Source organism: Lepeophtheirus salmonis, chromosome 1 (genome assembly GCF_016086655.4).
Source record: "Lepeophtheirus salmonis chromosome 1, UVic_Lsal_1.4, whole genome shotgun sequence".
NCBI lineage: Eukaryota > Metazoa > Arthropoda > Copepoda > Siphonostomatoida > Caligidae > Lepeophtheirus > Lepeophtheirus salmonis.
The window spans coordinates 15,017,096-15,039,693 of record NC_052131.2 but is presented as its reverse complement, the minus strand read 5'-3'; the positions used below and the strand labels follow the sequence as shown (position 1 = coordinate 15,039,693).

General features: G+C 28.3%; 2 protein-coding genes across 3 annotated transcripts in view; both read left to right on the top strand.

Annotated features, from left to right (window-relative positions):
* The window catches only part of LOC121117626 (uncharacterized), a 121,052-nt gene that overhangs the window by 34,969 nt on the left and 63,485 nt on the right, over nt 1-22,598 (top strand). The window contains exon 2 of one of the 2 annotated variants that reach the window (XM_071888291.1): nt 19,032-19,125. The exons of the other annotated variant lie outside the window; for it this stretch is intronic. The gene's annotated coding sequence lies outside the window, so the exon portion shown is untranslated. The remainder of the gene's footprint in view (nt 1-19,031; nt 19,126-22,598) is intronic. 2 annotated transcript variants of the gene reach the window in all.
* Nucleotides 16,449-17,032, top strand: LOC121117639 (histone H4-like). The gene is given in 2 exon segments (XM_071894022.1): nt 16,449-16,653; nt 16,656-17,032. Coding segments are annotated over 2 exon segments (303 nt in total). The 5' UTR covers nt 16,449-16,520; the 3' UTR covers nt 16,826-17,032.

Below are 22,598 nucleotides of genomic sequence, written 5' to 3'. Positions count from 1 at the left end.
AAAAGGTAAATGCACTATAAATATTCATATTTTATATCTAGAAAAATGAACAAAAAAATAAAAAATTTCTTTGTACATATTTTCTAATTTGAAAGCATATGCAATGCTTAGAAGAATAACATAGCGCTTAATTACTTTACTATACAAAATCATTTCATAAGAATTTAAACTTAATTTGGTAGGTTTTCAACTTAGCACCGTTATTTTTCTATAATTAAAATGATAAATTTCATAATTCATCATTTCAATACAGGATCGATTCACAAATATTGGTATTGCATTTGAGTCGTAAGATTCTTGGAATGAAATAATTAAAATTGTTTTGATAATATTACATTGAATATAAGGTAAACTTAATCTCAATAAATACTATTTACCATAATAATTTACAAGAGTAGTATTCCACTGGAATACCCTGGATTTTTTAAATGAATATAAAAAAGTGTCTTATTATAATTTATATATATATAAAAAAAAGATGCATATTTAAAAAAAATTAAAATTTAATTTTCATAATTATATTGGTACTCATTCTAAAAAAAATAATTAAAGACCCTTAATGAGCTATAATCGAATACTCATAATACACCATAATTGTTTTCCAGCGTCATGCTTAAATAAACTGTTTTTGGAATGTATGTAGGTATTTATTTTGTGCACAAGTTACAGCTAATGCCCCAGTAATAATATAATATCTTGTTAAATCATAGCACTGTCCATTTTTATTATCAACTGGTTTCCTTCAATGTCAACTCAACAAATGGATGTCAATTGTCATTCAACATTATGATAATCTTTTATGTCCGATAAAAAAAATGTGTTTCAAGTTTTGGTTTCAAAAACTCTGGTGTTTTTAGAAAAAATGCAATCTTATTGATATCAGAGATGGGTTTGATTTGATTGAGAATGATAACTCTCCGTTAATAGCCCAGATAGATACTATTACTGTGAAAATTATTCGGGCTATGGTCCTAATCCCTGGTGATAATAGCACTATATACATACTTATTATATACATTTTCACACTTTTTTTTTCTCCACATAATTCTATTTTTATCCCTATGATTATATAAGAGCTTTTAGATATAAAATTATATATAAGGTATGACACCAGATGGGAGAGTATTGATAAATCTCGACGTTGCTTCAAAAATTAAGAGACAAATATATAATGTATAAGGCAATACATTGAAGTCTTTCATAAATTATTTATGATATTTTATATATCCATTAGAATCCAACTGATAAGATTTTTTTGCGAGATATACAATTTATTTGAGAATTTAAAACCATTAATTGATTAATTGAACAATACTTTTTTCCATACAAATCCACAAGTTTAACTGAGTATAATTTTCCCTCGTCACTCTAATAATGTAGATTCCCTGCAAAGATTTTGAGAAAATAATTTTTATAACTTTTCCTCTGTTTTTTTAAAAATTGTGGTTTTATTTTTATTTAATTGCTTGTGTGATTTTGTGTAAGTTTTTTAATCTTTTATAATATATGGCCATTATTTTTTTTATAAAAAAACATGAAAACTAGGTGTAAAAAAAATAGTTAAGCTTGAAAAGTCTTTCAAAAATGGGCAGTTTGTTTTATAATTTTAAATGGATGAATAATAACAACTTTTAATCCTATTTTTTAGTTTATTTTTATTAAATAACTTGGATCTTGATCATAAAAGATATACAGTATAGGTGACAATCAGCAACTTTTCTCTATTACTAATTAGTATAACACTGCCCAAAACTTCGAAATATAATATAAAATTTCAATAATATATGTATACTATTTAACTATTTTTCCATTAAATATTTAACATAATGATAAGAAATAAAAAAATGGGAAATATTTTTTTATCACCATGAGGCATTAAAATATATTAAATTAAACTATTAAATTGAATTCTTAAGCAAATAGTACAAAAATAATATGTATAAATAATTTTTTTTGTATTATTCAATAGCATTTATTGATTTAAGAGAAATCTATGCAGAATATCTCATAAATATGTGGATGAATAATCTACAATGCTTAAATTAATATTATGAAACATTCAAATTTAATAATGTAATAAATAATTGAGCCTAGCTCTATAATATTTTAACAAAATATATTTTTATCTAAAAAAATTAAAAATAATAACTACATTTTTCACAACATCAATTTTGAATGAAAAAAAAAATCTATGATCTATGTAGGTTTTGAAAAACCCACAACAATATCACTTTACATGCTAATACATGAATTCTAATCAACATTTAATTTCAAACTTTTCAATTAAAATTGATTACTTCGAATATTTGAATTGTACTTTCTGTGCTTTCCAACCTTTTTTATCATTGCAGAGTCCCTAGACGTGTTTTTAAGAAGCGTTTAAAGTTTACTGAAATATTCAAATTTGTGTAATTATTTTTTACTAAAAACTTCAATTTATCAAGGAAAATACTTAAATTATAAGAGCAAGTCAACAAAAAGAAATCTTTTATAATTTATTTTTGATTACAGTAGTACTTAACGCGCTAATTACGAATCTGCAATTATTTTTTTTATCAAATCTTGTTTTAGATCATTTTTAGTTTGGATTTTTGAATATTTGTATCTTTTTTATAGATTTTAGCCAAATTTTGATAATCCAAAAAATCAATAATGAGCATGAAAGAAAACTATCTCTTTGCAAAATTGTATACAAATTTCAAATATGTCCTTATATTTTATATAAAATTATCCAATTTTGAAAAAAATGTAATCTAAGTGTTAAAAAACCACTATGTTTTAAGTGTTTAATAACGTCTAAACGTAGTTTTTTCCCCCATCAAAAGAACTTATTTGAAGCATAAGAAGTTATTTTTCATTTAAAAAAGAGTGTTTGGTTCTAGAAGTTCTAGTTTAGCTTGCAGCATTGATTTGTACTTATTTTTATTAAGGAAAGAATCACTAAGAAGTTGTAGAAATAATGTATAAAAACTCCATTCTTGAACATTATTGAAAATTTTCCTTAAGCAAATTTGATAAGAAAAAAAAATTACATTCGTTATAAGTACGTCAAGTACTACTATATTTGAATACTGAAATCAAAAGATTTTTGAAAAGTGAAACTTTCGTGACTTGTGTAATCAAAAGGATAACTTCCTAAATTTAAAGAAAATATATCATTCTACAAGATTAATGTTGTATAATATGTACATGGGACTTATTTATAAATATATTGTTCACAGTTTGGTAGTAATATAGGTATTAAGATGTAAACACACACAATTTGTTCAGAATTATAAAAAAATAGTTAGATTTAAACTCATAGATGTATAAATATATTGTTGAAGCAAAAATTCTTCGAATTTCATATTTTAACATAAAAAAAATTCTTATTTTAACCATTTGTACTTTTATTTATTTATTTCCTTTTGTAATAAAATATAATTTATCTTCGTTGAAAACACGGGTAAAATTTTTAAGAACTCTCTTTTCTTCCTTTAGAATATAATAAGTGTCCTTGCTTGTTGGCAATAATTAATCCTATTTAATTACCTAAGAAAAAAACATATGCTTACCATGTAGTGACTTGAAATTTACACAGTTTACAGTTTCTACATAATTGTTTCATATTTCTTATAATATTCGTATTACAAAAAAAAATATTTAATCAAATTATTCAAAGGATGCTAAGTACTATATAATTATTTAATATGTAATCAGCAAAAAGTCATTTGCTGTCAAAATAAAAAAAGTCATTTGCATTGTTTGAGATTGGTCTTTTTTTTTGGGATCGTAAGAATCAGTCTCTCCAACATTACTAAGGACTTACCAGCAAGTTTTGCAATTGTTTTATTAACTCCTTATCATGATTTCACATTCACTTGTTTGGGTTTCCCTTAATGTAGTTTTTTCAATATTTTTACCTTAATAATAGGTTTCTTATGAAAACCATCATCCTTCCTTTTCAAAATTCTCACCACATTTCAACTTCTTGTTCACGTTTTTGTCAATCTTTCTGGAGACTCCAATAAGTCATGAAATTTCAGTTGCAGTGTGACCCACACGAATAAATGTTGAATCAATATGCCTGGTTTCTCGCTCCAATGACACTTTTTATAAATGAAAAAAATGTATATTTTTATACTACTGATATTTCATAGACTTTTGAAATCAGTCATTTAAAATACCTAGAATTTTGAATCTTTTCAACTTTTCAACAAGAATACAAGGATGGGCAGAAATATTCGGGTATATTTGTAATTTTTTTTGTAAAATTATAGTGCTTTTATCTTGGTAAGCTTTAACTTAACTTGAAAGTAATGTTCGTAGACGACATATTTTGTTATATTTAATCTATTCAGTTTCATCATGAAGCAGCCAGTGGACAGACGTAAAGTCATTGTGTATTTTTTTGAGGCCGACAAGGAAGTTAAGGGAATTATATATAATAAAAAATATGCAAGAAGCACTAGTTATGACGTCTGCAAGCAATTGTAGGTGGGTTTCCTATTCCTCATGTTGTTCCTACAAACCCAAAAAGCGGACTGGCAACTTCCTGGCTCAGCTCAAGATGTATATCAAAGCAAACCCTGGCTTCTCATGCTTGGAGGAGGTCTATAAGTAGGAGGAAGGTTGTCATGGCCATAAAGGACGCCTTTGGCTGGAAGTCCTACATCAGGGGATGTAGTAATCCTCTTAGTAAAGATGAAGGACATCAGGTTCCAAAGAGACAAGAAACTCCGCCAAATTTATAAACCAAGTCCAGGTATCATAAAGCTATTGAGCGATACGTCAAACTTCACCTTGGACGCTGACTAAAATCCAAAGAATGCCCACTGGTTGGCAGAATACAGAGCTAATATTCCTCCTATGATTAAAAACCAGTTTTTGTCCAAGATAATTGTGTTTGGCTTGATCACCAGCAACAGGAACGTCATGCCGGCTCACATTGTTGACAACAGTGTCAAATTGACCTCCTCAGTGTACTTGGACGTTCTTAAGAATGTTCTGTTGGAAGCCAGATACACTTCAAATACAAGGTTTATGTGGATACAAGACTCAGCGCTTTATCATGTTGCGAATATTGTCATGCTTTACATCGATAGCCAGTTCCGCACCGTTATCAGAGCCGATGAGTGGCTATCCATTAGTCCTAACCTTAGCCTGTGTGATTTCCAGTTGTGGTCAGAGTTGAGATAAAGGTAAACGAACATGTCATAGCTCCCTGAGATCATTGAAGATCTATGTGAAGAGAACCATTTCCTGCTTCAACAAGAAAGATGTAATAAAGGCCTGCCTAGCCTTTATGTTCAATTTACAGTTGTTGATCAATGCCGAGGGTGATCATATTGAGTGATACAACCATTAATTCGATATTTAAATTTTTGACACTTCTTTTATTTTATATATATTTTACAATAAATGACCAAAATTAATTATCTCTATTTTCCGTAGTTTTGAAAAGAAGGTAAAAATATATATTTATATTTAAATTTGTACTGTTTTAGTTTGTGACTCGCTCAGTGAAAAATAAGATGCAAAATCATAAAAAAATATTAGCCTAAATTCATATTATAGTTTGAAATTGGATTTTTTTTTTTTTTTGTAAGTAAATATTTCATTCAACAAATTTGATTCTCAATTGAGAGATTCTGCCAAATTTATAGGACAGAAGAGATGCATTCTAGTCTAATTTGTCCGAGTGGTTCCAATTTGTCAATCTCCGTGTCAGTGGGTCAGAATGTATTTGCATGTAGGGGAAGGGGAATTACATAATGTTTATGTCATAGTCACGCATCCTTACAATTGTATTATAGAAATATTACGCCTATCTATAATTGTGTTGGCCAATATTTCCTTGATCTCTATTGGTCCTGCACTAGCGTTCCGAGTCCAATCAAAAATGATCAATTCTATACTAATTAATAAAAAGATAAATCAGTATTTATTCAACTCCATCATGAAAATAAGGTATGATTTGATGTTTTTGACCAAATAATTAAAATAAAATATGTTGTGTCACAAGAAGACGGATTATTTGTCTAAGTAATTGTAATGTGAGTCTCACAAACAGATAAATTGTTTATAAGTGCCTATATAGCTACTCCATTACGAAATAAAAGAAAAGATTATCTTATAGGTCATTGAAGTTTTAAAACAACGTTAGCATCGTATTAGTATACATTCATGAAGCTAATTTCAGGTTTCTCCAAATTCTAAGAAACTTTTAATATGTACAACTTAAAAAATATTAATACAATTTTTGAATTTTTTTGGAAATTAAGCATGATATATCCTAAAATTAGATGAGCCTCTGATATATATGTATATATTTGTTCATTGTACCATATAACAATTATACAATATTAATAGTTTCTGATAAGTTTTGAACTGTTATTAGTCTTGGAAGAAAGTAAATTGATCAGAATTGTAATTTTTGTTAAATTTTAAAAAAGAAGAAATTAAATCATCATAAAGCACTATCATCATTTCTTAGGCAGTTTTAAGTGTTTAAAAGTACAGTATGTCTTTTTACTTTGATATGCTGATTATCATAAACTACAGAATTAAGATTACTAATTATTTTTGCAAGATATGAACTGTAGATACAACTTTTTGTTGTTATGGTTTGCAGCCGCCACCATTGCATCTACATGACTTGAACTCCTTGCAGGAGAAAATCACTGAGTTTTTGGACATATTGGCCCACTCCCCCTCAAGTCTCAATTTTTGTGAGGTGTTGGACAAGCTTTCCTCTCAACTTCACTCCACACAGTATAATTGACAGGCAAATGGACAAATGATGAAGGAGGCCACATTTGCAGAATCCCAGAAAGTTTTTTTGTAACAATGTTGAACCAATGAGTTTCTGTTTGACACAACTGACCATCTCTTGATCACTTATAGACGATGAGATCGTATTAGAATGGACTTGGAGCTTCCTTAGCAAGGATTTGTTTGCGTGGCATGGCTTGGTTACGATTTTTGCTGATAAGTCTGTCAGGAACTTACCAGTGTATATTTTGTTGTGTTCACCCCTGCCTGGTTTTTACACCCTCCTTAAACTAAAAATAAAAAATGATAAAAAAGATGCGTTAAAATAAAAACTATAAATAATCAAGTAATCGAAGGGATCTTTCCCTACACTGTACATCAATTTGTATTGGCTTTGTAAAGAAAAATATCAAAATGTATACTCAAAGATTATTTTTTCTCATTAATTGAGTATTAAATGATAAGTTACTTTTCAAAAAGCTTTTATAACAAATTATGAACCGAAAGGAATTTTAAAAAAAATGACTGAACAGTATGTAAACTGCACTTCCAACTTTTTTTGGAAAATTTTGAGCTATCATATGCAAAAAATAAAGATGACTGACAAATTTTGAACAATTTTAAAGAAGTATTAGAGGTTACCCAACGGCCTTAAGATTTTTGACTTTTTTTGGAAATTTTGTCTTCTTCTTCCTAAGAAGATATGATTAAATGAATTTTACAACTTTTTTAAATAATTAAAAAAATACTTACATTACTTTGTTCTTCAATTAATTCCTTTGATTTTAAACGGAATATGATTGAAGGGTATATTTTATAAATTATCACTCTGATCAGAATGGTGGATAAATGATTTATAAATATACCCTAATGTTTCAAAGTTTGAACACGATACCTCGCAACTACAGGTACATCTGTATCAATATTTTTGTCGATAGCTGGCAATATTAAGAGTACTAATTGGTCTTATTTATTATACGAAAATGTAGAGACAACTCATCTTTTTCCAAAAACAAAAAAATAAATATATATATATATAAATTCATGATTTATAGTAGTATATTTACAGACCATTTATATTTCATATCAACTATTAATTTTTAGATAAGTTAAGTAAATTTAGGAATAATTTATTTGTACAGAAAATAAAATACTAAAGATAAAATGTCGAAAAAAATTGAAAAACTACATTAATTCTAAAAAAACCTTTTTAGTCTTATAACGTACCAAACCGCGTACCGTAAAGGGTGTACCGTAGTTTGTACCAAGCCGTTGAGCGTGTAGCGTACCGTCCCCATCTTAATATCTATGGTGAACATTTGTATTGAATTACAATTAAATAAAGCATTTATGGTATTTCACTGTTATTATTATTTGAAGCCTTTTACTGATGTTTGTAGTTTGAAAATAATGTGTTTTTTTTGTTTAATTTCATTGTTCAATCAAAGGAATTAATTACTATTGTTGAGATGAAAGATTACAAAAAAATAGTTTTATGCGTCTTTTTTTTTCTTTAATCAACCGTCAATGTTTTCATTATATTAAACTAAGATCTTACATTGAGTATTTTCATATTTTTAGTTTACTAGTATCATTCTAAAATTAAGGTAATCAAACTTACTTATTTTACCCGAACATGTCCTCTTTTACATTCTATCAAATTACCAATAAGGAAATATTAAAAAAAAACATTAAAAATAAATCAAAATCAAAATTTATAAATAGTTTTGGTATTCTTACATTTTATAAATTCAACCTTTATGTAAATTAAAATATGGTTTTCTACTAAAATTTCATTTTTATTACTATAAATTAACTTAAATTAAATATACAATATTTAAACTATATTCTCTATAACTACTAAAGAGGTCATTTTTTACCATTATTGTTAAATATATGTATATATTTATGTAGTGATATCACTGCAATGAATATGACTGATTAGGCAGACTATTTGAATGATATTCCACTTATTTTTCTTCCCTATGCTCCAAATAGTATAAATTTATTTGTGTGGTTTGCTTTATAATTGAAATTACTCATTTGTACTTTTGCAGTGTAACTAAAGAAAAAGTTTTGATAATTAACTTCTTTAGAAATAAGCAAATATGAATGTATAACACATCATTTCATTTATTTTATCTTGCAATCTTTTATTCAAAAAGAAAAAAAGACCAAAATCACATAGAATTTTTCATAGTTTAATAGAAGCTAAATTTGGACTTAATTTATCAACTATCAACTTCAGAACTATGATAGGAGTGGGGGGGAATGGAAAAATCGACAGCTGAGAATAAAATGAATATTACATTTTTTATCTTAGAAAGGTAACATCGTGATGAATGTGACAGAAAAAACTATTAAAAAAATCAGTTTACTTATTACAAAATATAAGAATTTCCATTACATATAAAATGAACCCTATTGGTTTCTTTGTTCTAGTTTTAAAGTACAATACAAATCAACTTCTTGAGAAAGTCATTAACTAAGTTTGAAGATTCGTGGACTTTGATTCTCTGCATAAAAATAAAAATGCATATGTAGAACAACTGCTTGATAAAGTAAAAAAAACAAAACACTATTCACTTTGAGGTTCTATTTTTTTTTAATGTGCCTTTAATTGGTCAGATGGAGTTGCATCTATTAAGTATAAGTAAATATTATAGTATAAAGATTACCATACTTGAAGGAAGAATTTTCTTTGAAGTCCCTATATATAATATATATTTTTTCTTCTCTTAGAGCGACCGTTAATTGATCTTATGAACATTTATTTTAAGAGAATAATTTACTCTGAGCATGTTGTCCACTGTGCTACTATGTCCCTCAATTTTGTATTTTTGTACTAAATGAGTTTCTTATTTTTTTCCTTCATAAAAATAACTTAAAATATTATATATGAAGTAAACTCATAAATTTGGAGCAGTAGAGCATAGTGGACAACGTGTTCCGGAAATTTATTCTCTTGAAATCAGTGTCTATGAATTCCATTCCAGGTGGTCGTTCTAAATAAAATGAAATATAAATAATACATATAATATCAATATTGACTTTAATTCATTAGGTGAGATTGATTAATTGTAGTATTATAAAGATATATACATATATCGAGTACATATATCTAGTGATGGGTCAGTCCTTATTTATTTGGTTTAGTCTTAAAAGAGGTTCTATTAGTCCTTCTGACCTGTCCTTAAGACTGTTGGTGTAATAGAACTGACAATAATGTTGATTGCCGTCATCAAGGGCCGAATATTATAAGTTTTAGGACTGATATGCAGGACTGAATTAGACACGATGAGATTAAACTGGATGGGACAACAGTCTTGACTTTTACATAAAAATCGACACAAATATTCTTATACTTAATTCGTACTCTATCCTTTCAAAAATAGAAGCTAGAAATGAAAAGATACAAAAATGATTCTGTCTTTTAATATTTAAAAAAAAAACAATACACGCATATTATTATTTGCTAATGCGTTTGTGAACTTATATATAATCATTGATATAAACATATATTTTTCATTAATTTATACTGTTAATGTTTAAAAACGATTATAAATAAAAAATGGGAGAGGAGTGTAGGCTAATTAAACTACATTCATTTTTCATGACAACAATTATGACCTTAAATATGTTTGCATACATTAAGTATATATAAATAATATATTTTATAAAAATTAGGGGTATAAGGTTCCATAACAAATTAAAAACTACATATAAAATAATGAAAGTGAATTATAGATTTGTATATGTTAAGTTAGGTAATACCTACGCATGTATGAATAATTAAGGATATTTATGAAGGAAGGACCATATGTAGGAGAGATCATTAACAGTTTCAACAGTTACAATTACTATATTTTTATTACAGTTGTAGTTAGAATATCTATAATCTGGATTATTGTGAGAAAAATCAAGTTTTGGGTCAACTTTTCTTCTAGATAAAAAATTTAGTAGAAACACCAGAAATATTGGGCAGGCTAAAAGCTTTTTTTTAACTTTCAATCGAACACATGAGACATAAATCAGGCTTAGAACACTAAATAATTTCAAAAGTGACTCATTTGTTATAAGTAAATCCCTATTTTGAAAAAAAAATCCAAACAAATTCTCATGATGGAAATACTCAATTATTAACACCAACTGCGAAATTTTAAAGGAGATTTTGTTTTTATAACTTGAAGAAAGATGATTTCTTAAAGCTTTTTAAGCTAAAAAAAAAGGAAAATATTTTTAACGCAGCTATTACTGAGGTTCATCATATTTTGTATGCAAAACATGTTTTCTCGGAATTTGATAACTCAAGTGTTCTAACCCATTGTGAAACTTAACCTACATGTTTTAAGACGTATAGTCGTCCCTTTATTAAAATTCTCTACCATTCACTACTTTGGACAAGTTTATAATTTTCTTATATTATAAGAAGTCATTCAATATGACTCCAATTGGCGGTCACAACATCCTCTAAAGGGTACTAAAGACACAGCAAGTATTTCGGATGTAGGTTTCATCCATTTGTTCCAATGCTGAAATGATGGAAGCCCTTAGGTCATCCAAACTCCTGTGGGAGGTTGGACATGCTTCCTTTTCCACAATACTTCAAATGCTGTAATACAATGGAATCAAATCTTGTGATGATGGGAGCCACACCAAAACTTACATAAATTGGAATTAAGGTAAACTCTAGACTTCAAGCCTTCAAATTGAACCAAATTCCTCAAATATGTGTCTAACTGCAAACAGAGTCCTGCAGGAGCACCCCAACTAGCTGGTCATGTTCTGAATCATGCTTTACTTTGTTTAACCCATGATTTAAATCCAAAAAAAAATATCAAAAGAGTTACTCGCAAATTTTCTTCATAAAATTATAAAATCTCCGTAAAAAAATTCCAAATTGTAACTCTACTCCCTACTCTTTATTCAAAAAGTTATAACACGATTATGCACACTAGACAGACTTGTACGTTTTATAAATAGAGTCAAACAATGGCAAAAAAATGTGTATGAAGTGTGTTAAAGACAAGTCATCTATGTTTAATTAAAAAGTGTTACAACTATTTACGATCTCTCCTACATATTATAATATTGGGCTATAAAAAAATATAATGATAACTTATGACTTTAACAAATTAATCGAGACAGTATTGGAAAAAATGTTATTTGGCAAAGAAATCTGTTTTGGGGAGTTAGATACGTTAATTTTGAGGAGAAAATCAAAAATATTCAACGTGAATAAGTAAGAAAAGAAGGCTGTAGAAATACTTAGTTAAAGTAAAAATATAATAAATTATCCTTAAAGAGAGAAAGAGGGTTTAACAAATTTTACAGTCAACAATTTTGTTTACAAATATTTTTAAACAGTTCGATAGAATATAATTTTTTTTATCAGCAACATAATTAATTACAATTTTATTAATTTAGAAATAGAAAATATTCTAAAAGCATCATCCGTTTTGTAAATACACAAATCCATCATAGGTTTTCATAAATGAACTCTTTTTCTTTTTACTATATATTTTTTTTTTTTCATTTCATGTTATTTCCACAAATGAGATCTATCAAAAAATGCTTTATTGTATATATATATATATTAGGATATGACATTTCCATAATCTACACACTACCAATATGAGTATAGTAAATTAAAATATATTTTTTTCTTGAATGATGATTTAATTATTTTCTCCCTCACCTTGACTCAACGAACCACATATTAAAAATATCCTAGAAATTTGTAAGAATAATCAAATAGTACCTGTCAACTTTTTCTAATATTCCTTTAATTGAGATCAACTATTAAGTATAAGTAAACATTAATGAATTTCGATTACTCAATTAAACGAGGAAGTTGTCTTTGAGGTATATATATATACTTCCTTCTCTAAGAGCAACCAAGAATCGCACAATGAGCTTATGATAATAAATTCTTCTGAGCGTGTTGTCCACTAAGTAACCTCGCTCAACACTTTTCATCTAAATTAAGTATATCTCTATGTAAATGTTAATTTGCCTATAAATATATTTTAAAAGGACTAAATTGATAAGAAGAGTTGTAAAAAATATAACCTCCAAATTTGTAAAAATATATTAAACCAAAAACTAAGTTAGTAATCCTGATAATTTGAATAATTTTTGTACAGAGGGTATCTTACTTTTCATGACTTTATGACTAAAGGACATGGTATACAGTTGTGGGGAGAAGTATCCGTACAATATTTTCAAGTAAGTTTAATTAATAGTAAATTGCATTTTAAACCAAATTTAGTACATAAGAAATTTAAATTGAAAAATTAGCTACTGTACCATTCTTACGAGCACCCTCGACAATGATCACCAACTGTAAAAGCGACATAAACGCTGAGTAGGCCTTTATTACATCTTTCTTGTTGAATCAGGACGTCTTCCTCTTCAATAATAGCTTTAGGAATCTCAAGAAGCTATGGGGATGTTTTTTTACCTTTTTTCTCTGCTCTAAATACAACTAGTAACCACACGTGTTAAGGTCAGGTCTGTTGGAAGGCCACTCATCAGCTTAGATAACGACGTGGAACTGGCTGTCAATCACTATTGTCTTGGACGACAACTTGTTTTCCATATAGGAGGAACATTACCTATGTTATTTTGCAGGCCAGCAGTAATTCTTGACTCATTACTGAATAGTTTTATGATGTATCGATTTATTTAGAGATTTGGAAGAATTTATTGCGTCATAGCAGCCTCATGTCCTTCATTTTCATTGTGGGAAGGTGACGCCTTCCGATGTAGGACTTCAAGCCAAGGCCGTCTTTGATGACCATGCCCACAATCATCCTACTGACAGACCTCATTCGAGTACCCATTGATATGCCAGGATTTACTTTGATGGAACTCTTAAGCCCAGCCAGGAAGTGGCCAGTCCGCTTTTTGACTTTGTATGAACCATATGATGAATAAGAAAGCCCCTTATCTGCCTTCAGTTGCTTGCTGATGGTGGTTCTTACATATTTTGCGACTTTTAGGGTTGACTTAGCATCGACCTCAGTCGACCTCAAACAATTCTGCAATGTCTTTAGGTTTTTTCTCTTGCTGCTTCATGGTGAAACTGAACAGATTAAGCATAAAAACAAAAGCTGTTATTTATAGAGAGTACTCTCAGACGAAGTTAGAGCTTAGCAAGATAAACACACTATATATTAAAAAAAAAAACACAATTAGAAATATGTCTGAATACTACTGCCTACCCATGTATATCAGAATGTGACGTTATCATCAAGCTATCTCGCCTATATTGTAAATATATGGATAAAATAAGATTTTTTTTTTTTGAATATTGTTTCCCCTCTTCAAGAATTAAAGAATTGATTAAATCTTTGGAAAATAAAAAAAAACCTTTCAGGCTGCAACTAATAAAAGTGTCACTGTTTTTTTAGGTCATATATTTACAACTCTATGGACTTGCTATTCTATGTATATAAAGTAATATGTATATATGTAGTAAACTTCATGCTTAAAAAAAATATTCAAAAGGGCTTTCTTGCTAACTTAATTTATAAAATATACTTTTTATACACATACATAATAAAATTGAGCCTAGCTTGACAGTTTTTTTCCTAAGGAATACGTGTACTTACTTATACATATTTTTATATGTACTGTATACATAAGCTTGAAAAACCTGTTTTTGAATTGTTAAATATAATAAAACAATTTCAAAATTAATAGGAAAGTTGACAAACTCTAAATTAAGTACATATGTTATTTAGCTTCAAGAAGACATACATATGAATAAATTAGTTTTGTGGATGCACCTTTAAAATAATAAAAGATTGTGCAAAAATAAAAATCTTATATATTCGTACTCAACAAAACATCTATTTGACGTAATATCATTTTTCTCCCAATATTTTATTGTCAGTTATATATTTGGTGTAAAAATTGCAATTTTATACAAATTATGTTTGATATCAGTATATAGTACAAGTTGCAATCAAAAAATTACATGAAAAATTGACTGTAAATATGATGAAGACGGTGTAATAATTGAATATTTCGTAGATGGTACTTCTATTAATGGTGTAACCTCTGAATTTTTTGATGAAAATGACTGATTAATGTGACATATTCTATAGCATATTGTAAAATTCAAATATCCAAAGATATATTTCTTGCATACATATAATAAATATGTTATTTTATTAGATCTCAATGAAATGATATCTTCAGTTCATAGTTAGTAACGAAAATGACTAATGCTAATTGCAACTTGTACAATCTACTTATACAAGTTACAACTTGTACACAACATATACTTACTTATGCATATTCTACTTATATTGTCCAAGTTACGTGTTAATTTGACATTTTGTACTTTCCAATGTTTATATACTCCCTTTGATAATTATTTCTTGATAAAAAAATAATTATTATTTTTAATATTTGTATAGTAGCTTCAATTTGGGTTCGATCATTGATTGGTATGCATGATATACTTTAATATACTAAAGTCTCATAATTTTCAAGTCTATTGCATGAATCAAAATTCCCACTTTTACTCTAAGCTGCACCAATTTTTTTTTTTTTTTTTTTTTTACTTTGTAACTGTACGTCATCAAGATCTTGAGAAATTCTGGGATATTATATAATATAATTTGCCCTATAGTGTAAATCTTCAAACACTTAATTTCAAGTGAGTCTTCAATATGTACTCTCATACAAAAAGGAGCTTATACGAATCATGAAATAATTAAATAGCAAATTTATAGATAATTTTTTATTGCTGTAAAACACTGAATTATTGCCGGGAAAACGATACAAACGACCTTATATATATGTATCTACTTGTAATGATAGGTATTCTTGTGCCAGTCCTTATTTTTTCGGTCCAGTAAAGTCTTAGGAGCGTTCCTATCAGTTCCTGAGACCGATCTTTAAGACCGTCAGTCCTTCGGACTGTCAGCAATATAACTGATTTAAAAATTTTGATTTAAGTGATAAAGGACTGAATTTTATAATATTTAGGACTGATATGCAGGACTCACCTAGACCGGACTGAGACCTAACAGGAAGGTACTACAGTCTTTAGTTCTAAATAGGGCCTTACACAACACCATTTATAGTTAATGTATACTTGGTAGAACAATTCCGTCATTTTGGGTTTACTCAAACGTCTAATTGGCAATGATTGCAACTTGTCTTCAATTATAAGCATATGATCTATTACCCAAAAATTTAACATTATAAAGTATCAAAATTATTCAATTTTTATTTTAAATGAAGGAATACATAAATAAGATTACTTTTTTGAAATTTCTTTTGTTTTTGACTAATTAAGAAAGTTTGAAAGCAGCTACAAGTATGAAAAATAATAAATATTGTATATTAATTCAAGGCAAAATAACCTCCCGAAATTTCTACTGTTTAGTTTTTGGATCAACAATGAATATAAACATCAATATTTAAAAAATTTGAATGTAACACAGACTTAAAAAATATTTTTTCCATCTTTCTTATATTTTCATGAGAAGAAATACGACCCTTAATATCAGTACTAAGTAGCCACTTAATGTGTTATAAATATCTTCATTTTTGAGTAAAGGATATACAAATACTACTAAAACTTCGAACAAATAAAATCCTATGTATATCCAAAGCGCAGAGTTGTAAAACTCATTTCCTACAAAAACAACTAATTGTAGCATAGATCTACTTATAAACCCTTGGATCCCGAATACAGAAGGTATCAGAAGCAAAAAAACCTCCAGTCAGTTATTATCTTCATCATCATGAGCGGTCGTGGAAAAGGAGGTAAGGGTCTTGGGAAAGGAGGTGCTAAACGACATCGCAAAGTCCTGCGTGATAATATCCAAGGTATTACCAAACCTGCAATTCGTCGATTGGCTCGTCGAGGTGGAGTATATGGGGTCTAATTTATGAGGAAACAAGGGGAGTTCTCAAAGCTTTCTTAGAAAATATTATTCGAGATGCTGTAACGTATACAGAACATGCCAAGAGAAAGACTGTTACAGCCATGGACGTTGTATACGCTCTTAAGCGACAAGGGAAAACATTGTATGGTTTTGGCGGATGAATAGTTGTAGCTATTTTTAGGAGAAAAAAATCAATATATGTACATGTTAACCTTTCTTAGATCTATTTATTTGGTAATATGATATAATTAATCGCCTTGTCTACTAATAAAATACTTCAAGTATTACTCTGTACTAAATCATTATTTTGAAGGGCTTTTCATATTAATAAAAATGAAAAATAAGCTACTTTCTATCTAATATTATAAGGATACAATTTGTAACGTCAAATTTCTATAATATTCACTGACGAACAATCAATTAACTTTAATTATGCTGGTATTTGTTTTTTTATTCCTTTCGATCAACTTATGAGTGGAATTTGAATATAATCTCATCTTTTTCTTAATCTTACTTTTTAAACGATATTTTGAATGAACTAAAAAATATATTTGCAACTATTAGCATAAAATTATACTATTTTTTTCAAAACATTGATGTTTGTAAGAATATTGCAATTTAGCGAATAAAGTAAAAATAAACTTATAGCTGGATAACATGAGTAATTTAAGTGTATCAATCAATCAAATACAAATGCGTAGAATATAAAAACATTCTAGAAAACTATGAGCTTATATTCAAATTGAACTCAAAATTACGATAAATATAATCCATCCTGACATTTTTACTAAATAATGGGCAATTTTCCTCCAGATTTATTTTTCACGGGTAATTTGAGTAGAATTGTCAAATATACAATTTTAAAAATCCTTTAATATATATTTCGAGTAGTGTACCAATATTTTCTTCAAGTTCCGATACTAAAATTGGTGTTAGTGAGGATATTTATTCGACTAAAAAGATAAAAACAAAATGTTTTACAGGGAAATTCATATGCAGTACGTTCTTTTGAGGTTGGATGGGAGAGTCTACAATATACATATTTTTATCAGAGACAATTGTTTTATTTATAGAGGATTTTTTTGGGGGGGGAGGGGGGAGAAGGGGTTTACGTATGAGCAGTCCAATATATTTATGACACAATGGGGATACAAGTATCGATTCTAATACTTATGTACTAAAATACCATTTTAAATCTGCCAATATCCCGATATCACTATAGGACCGGGAAACCGAACATCACTAATTTAGAATTGTTCAAAATATTAATGTTTTACTATTAATTTAATGAAAAACAGTTAAACCACCATATCACTCATGAACTTTCAAAGAATCAAGAATTGTTGTAATTGAAATAATTTTTGATAGACCAACACAACCCTTACCTGGTTTAGCCATAAACATGTAATATTTTATTTTTTGAATATAAAATAAATGTGGGAAATGACTATAAAGGTCAAGTGAGGTCAATAATAATTATGGATGAATTACCGTCAATAGTATTGGTACACGCTTCATTTGTCCTGATTTGACAAATTAATTATAAAGATAATTCAATATTTTAGGTTTATATTTTAAACAGAATATATTCTTTTTATGTAGTTATATAAACACATAGGTACTAAATTGATACCCTAAGGCAAGAAAAATAGACAAATTATTTTCACTGCCCCTGGTCTTAATCCAATGGAAGTACCTATAAACATATTCTCCCTTAAAAAAACATACCCGTATTTTGCAGGTAGCAAGTGCATTTTCAAGTCTTATTAGAAGAAAATCCTTAAGTTTTCTCTATATACGAGTATCTACTACATGGGTATGTACAATGTACATAATATTGTTGGACTTAGAGCGTTTAATAATATAAAAATAGCTAGAGGCATTGCGTTCATAAAAATCTTACATATGTATATTGTACATATAACTATTGTAAATGGGACACCCAAAACAATCATTATTTATTTATATGAAAACCTGCTTCTATGAAAAATATCTTGAACTTTTTTTAGTTGTTATTGACTGAAATGACTGATTGCAGGTGATATATTATATGTAAATCCTGTTGTGTACAGGTTGTTACCAGTATTTATAAGCATATTGTAAAAGTTATTATCGTTTATTTAAATATAGCATCAGTTATTTTAATTCCCAGCTATTCATTGATCAATAATGTTTCTTATACAGTATATAAGTACGAGGGATATAATTTTGATTATTTGAATTTTATATTATGCCACAGATTATTTCAAAATTAATCTTTCATTTTCATCAAAAAGTCAAAAATCACACCATTCATATATGGAATATTTAATTATTGCACTATTCTGGCCACAAACGTAATTTCTTTATTTTATTTTTTGGTTCCAGATTGTAAACAAAAAAAATACATATATATATGTATTAGGATTGGGACGGTACACTAGATCCACGCTTTTGTACGGACTGCAGTACACCCTTCATGGTACGCGGTTCGATACGGTATAATAGTATTTTTGAAATAGAATTAATATAGTAATTCAAGTTTTTTCGATATTTTATTCTTTAATCTCCAAATTTTATTTTCTGTTCAAACAAATTATTTTAAATATACCTAACTTCTCTAAAAAACAATGCTGTTATAAAATAAATACGGGTTATATAATACAATTATTCATGAATTTATATATATTTTGAACAAATAGGAGATTGTCTACATATTCTGGTAATGAAAAGACCAATTATCAATCTTAACATTGCCACCTGTCGAAAAAAATATTTTGCTTGATACAGATGTACCTGTAGTGGAGAGGTATCCTGAAGCTAACTTGAAAACATTGGGAAATTTTTTAAATTACCCCTTCCCCATACCACTGGGTTTTCGATAACTGGAATGTATTTTATCATTTTTTGAGTCATTATCACTTTCCATAAATAAATACAAAAACTATTTTTTATAAAAACGGGTGCTTCTGGATTAAAATCTTATCTCACTATCTAAATCTATTAATTTAAAAAAAATAACCAAAATTTTATAATATCAAAATATTTTATATGTGAATATAAATGTATCTACGTACCATACTTACGCAAGTGTAAAGACTTACCAAACCGTAAGGGTCGTACCACACCGAACTGCGGTACAACCCCGTACCGTACCAGTCTTACTATGTATGTTCTAGCCAGTCCCATAGAAACTACAAAACAACAACAACAGATTTAATTTTATAAACACATAACCCTTGTCGACTTTACCTATTCATATTTCTTCCTCAATTAATTATGAACGCATTTTTAACATTTTTATAGACACCTAATGTCCCTAATGTCTATGTAATACTCAATAAAAACATCTGAAATAAGTATTCATATATTTAAAAGTAAAAATATTCATTTAAAAGTTAAAACCTAAGATACAAACAAATCTTGAATGTTTGAGACTATAGTTTAAAGTCTCACGCAAAAACTAGAAATTTTAATAATTTAACGTATAATTGATGTAGTTATTAATAAGATTGTTTCGAAACTATATAACATTTTCACAGTAATGACCCTTTGAATTGACCAATATACATGGATAAATATACCTTAGAAGATTATTAAATTCATGAACTAAAAGGTAATTTTCAATTTTAATAACATATTGTGCTATTCATAAAATCACTATTTCATCCTTTGTATTTATGAAAACAGGAGATTTAATCCATGCATACATGTCAGAAAAACTGACCACTTATTTTACCTCCATCTATTGGTTAAAAGAAGTTTTAATGTTTTTTAACTTTTTTTTTAAATTGAAGCTGGCCCTCAGTTTTTTACATTTTTTATTTATAATATTAAGAAAGAAAAAAAAACATACCCGCAACGGATTGAATACTATATATTACAGAGGGATTGCAATATTGAACAAAAAGAAAGGTTACCTAGTTTGAATATATACATATATAGGTAATGTCTTGTTTTGATGTGGGAAGAAGAAAGAAAAGTTGTGATATTTGTACATTATATAGTACTTTCTTAAAACAATCGTCCTTAGCTTTTTGAAAAAAAAAAGAAAGTATGGGAAGGGGGCTGAAGTGTAAAACCTATTTATATATTTATGCATAATTATATTGACTGACTTCCTCTTGAAGGGGTGGGGGAACGAGGAAAGGCAAGTCATACACACACACATAAAAGACGATCTCTTTCATGTGGAAAGCAAAAAAAAAAAAAAATGTTTTAAGGACACTTCAAAAGGCGCAAGGGAGGCACTCACTCTATGAAATTGCAAACTATGGTCAAAAACACAAAAATATATACAACCATTACTCAAATAATGAGTAAATAAAACTCCAAAAAAATGACGGAATCATTTAAGTTTCATACTCGTGTGGAAAACTACGGCAGTTTACTACTTCTTTCAGGGCCAAGGGTTGCAAAATTTCCAAATCTCTAATAGCCCTTCAAAAATGTACTTTTCAGGTTTTGGTAGCTCGAAATGAAATAAGCAGTGTCTTTTTGTTTTTTTTTGATAAAAACATCAACGTTCTGATTCTTCTCATCCCGATTTATCGTACTCGGTGCTTCGTGAATATGCTCCTGCTGCTGGCTATGAGAAAGGGGCGGGAGAGAAAGAAAGTTAGTGAGTAATCAAAAGAGCAGGTGTCTGGCTGATCAAGTAACAAAAAGAAGGCCGGTGCTGTCTGCTCTTATCCCAGGCAGCAAAGATATTGGGTATATTTTTAGGTAGCCCTTTGGCCAAGGAGTGTAAAATTTTAGTAGTCGTAGTGAAAAAGTACATAGCTCCCGTACTTTAGGGTTATTATTTTGCGAGTGTCAAGGCCCATTATGCTCTTCACATGTACTTTGATGATTAAACAAATATGATAGTTTATTCATTTATCCAAAATAACTTCTATATTGATTTTAATCACTTTAAACTTTACTCATTGAATATCTATCTGTTTTGTGAGTCACCAAGTATTGACATACATAACAAGTTGTCACCTTTATAGTATTACACAACTTTTCTTCAAAAAAATAACAAAAAAACAACAACACAAAATCATTTGGTACTAAGCCCATTCTTCCCAACCACGGAACTATTGTTCAATAATTGTTCACAGCTTAAAAATAGCTATTTAAGATTCAACCAATCGACATTCAGAACAACGATTAGGAGAAAAGATCAGAAACTTTTTATATTTGTTCTATTTGAAATATATGATAATTATATATGTCCAAAAAGTGAGCATAAGTATCTACCCAGCAGATGTAAGGTGCTAGTTAAAACAATATTTCATTTTCGCCATATTACTCAGATTGTAGATGTGGTATTGAGACGTAAACATATTTTCTTACAAAGTTCATAGAAATATGTAACTTTTGAAACTAATTCATAATTGATATAATTGTGCTTGGGTTGTAAGATCATTTTTAATATCAACCATTTTGTGTACTAATTTTCTCTATCAATGAAGGAAGTTGAGATATATCTGTGCCATGTTGAAGTGGTAGCAATAATTGATAACTAATAATAGATAATTAAAGTGTTCGTAGTTATAATTGAAACAAAATTTAATTTAATTTAACAAATGAGTAATAATTGATTCTTTCGTGATTCTGATATATTTTCCAACCATTTTAACATTTAAGATTCAGGTGCTGTTGTCTCCTCATAAAATATTAGCAAAGAAAATATTTTTAATTTTTTTAGCATGTCTCAACCCGCAAGTTACGCCAACTAGCCTTTTGGCTACTTTTTGACTTCAAACTCTGTTTTTTTTTACTGAATACTTGACAAATTAACTTTACTAACCTCTTAAATTACACACAAGTAGTGATACTTTAATAAAATAAAAATAAATTTCGAAGAGAAGATGACTTTTGAATTCGAGACGACAATCAATAATCAAGAAAAAAAAAATACTCCGAGCTCTTAAACTGATAAAATATGTCACACTATAAAATTTGATG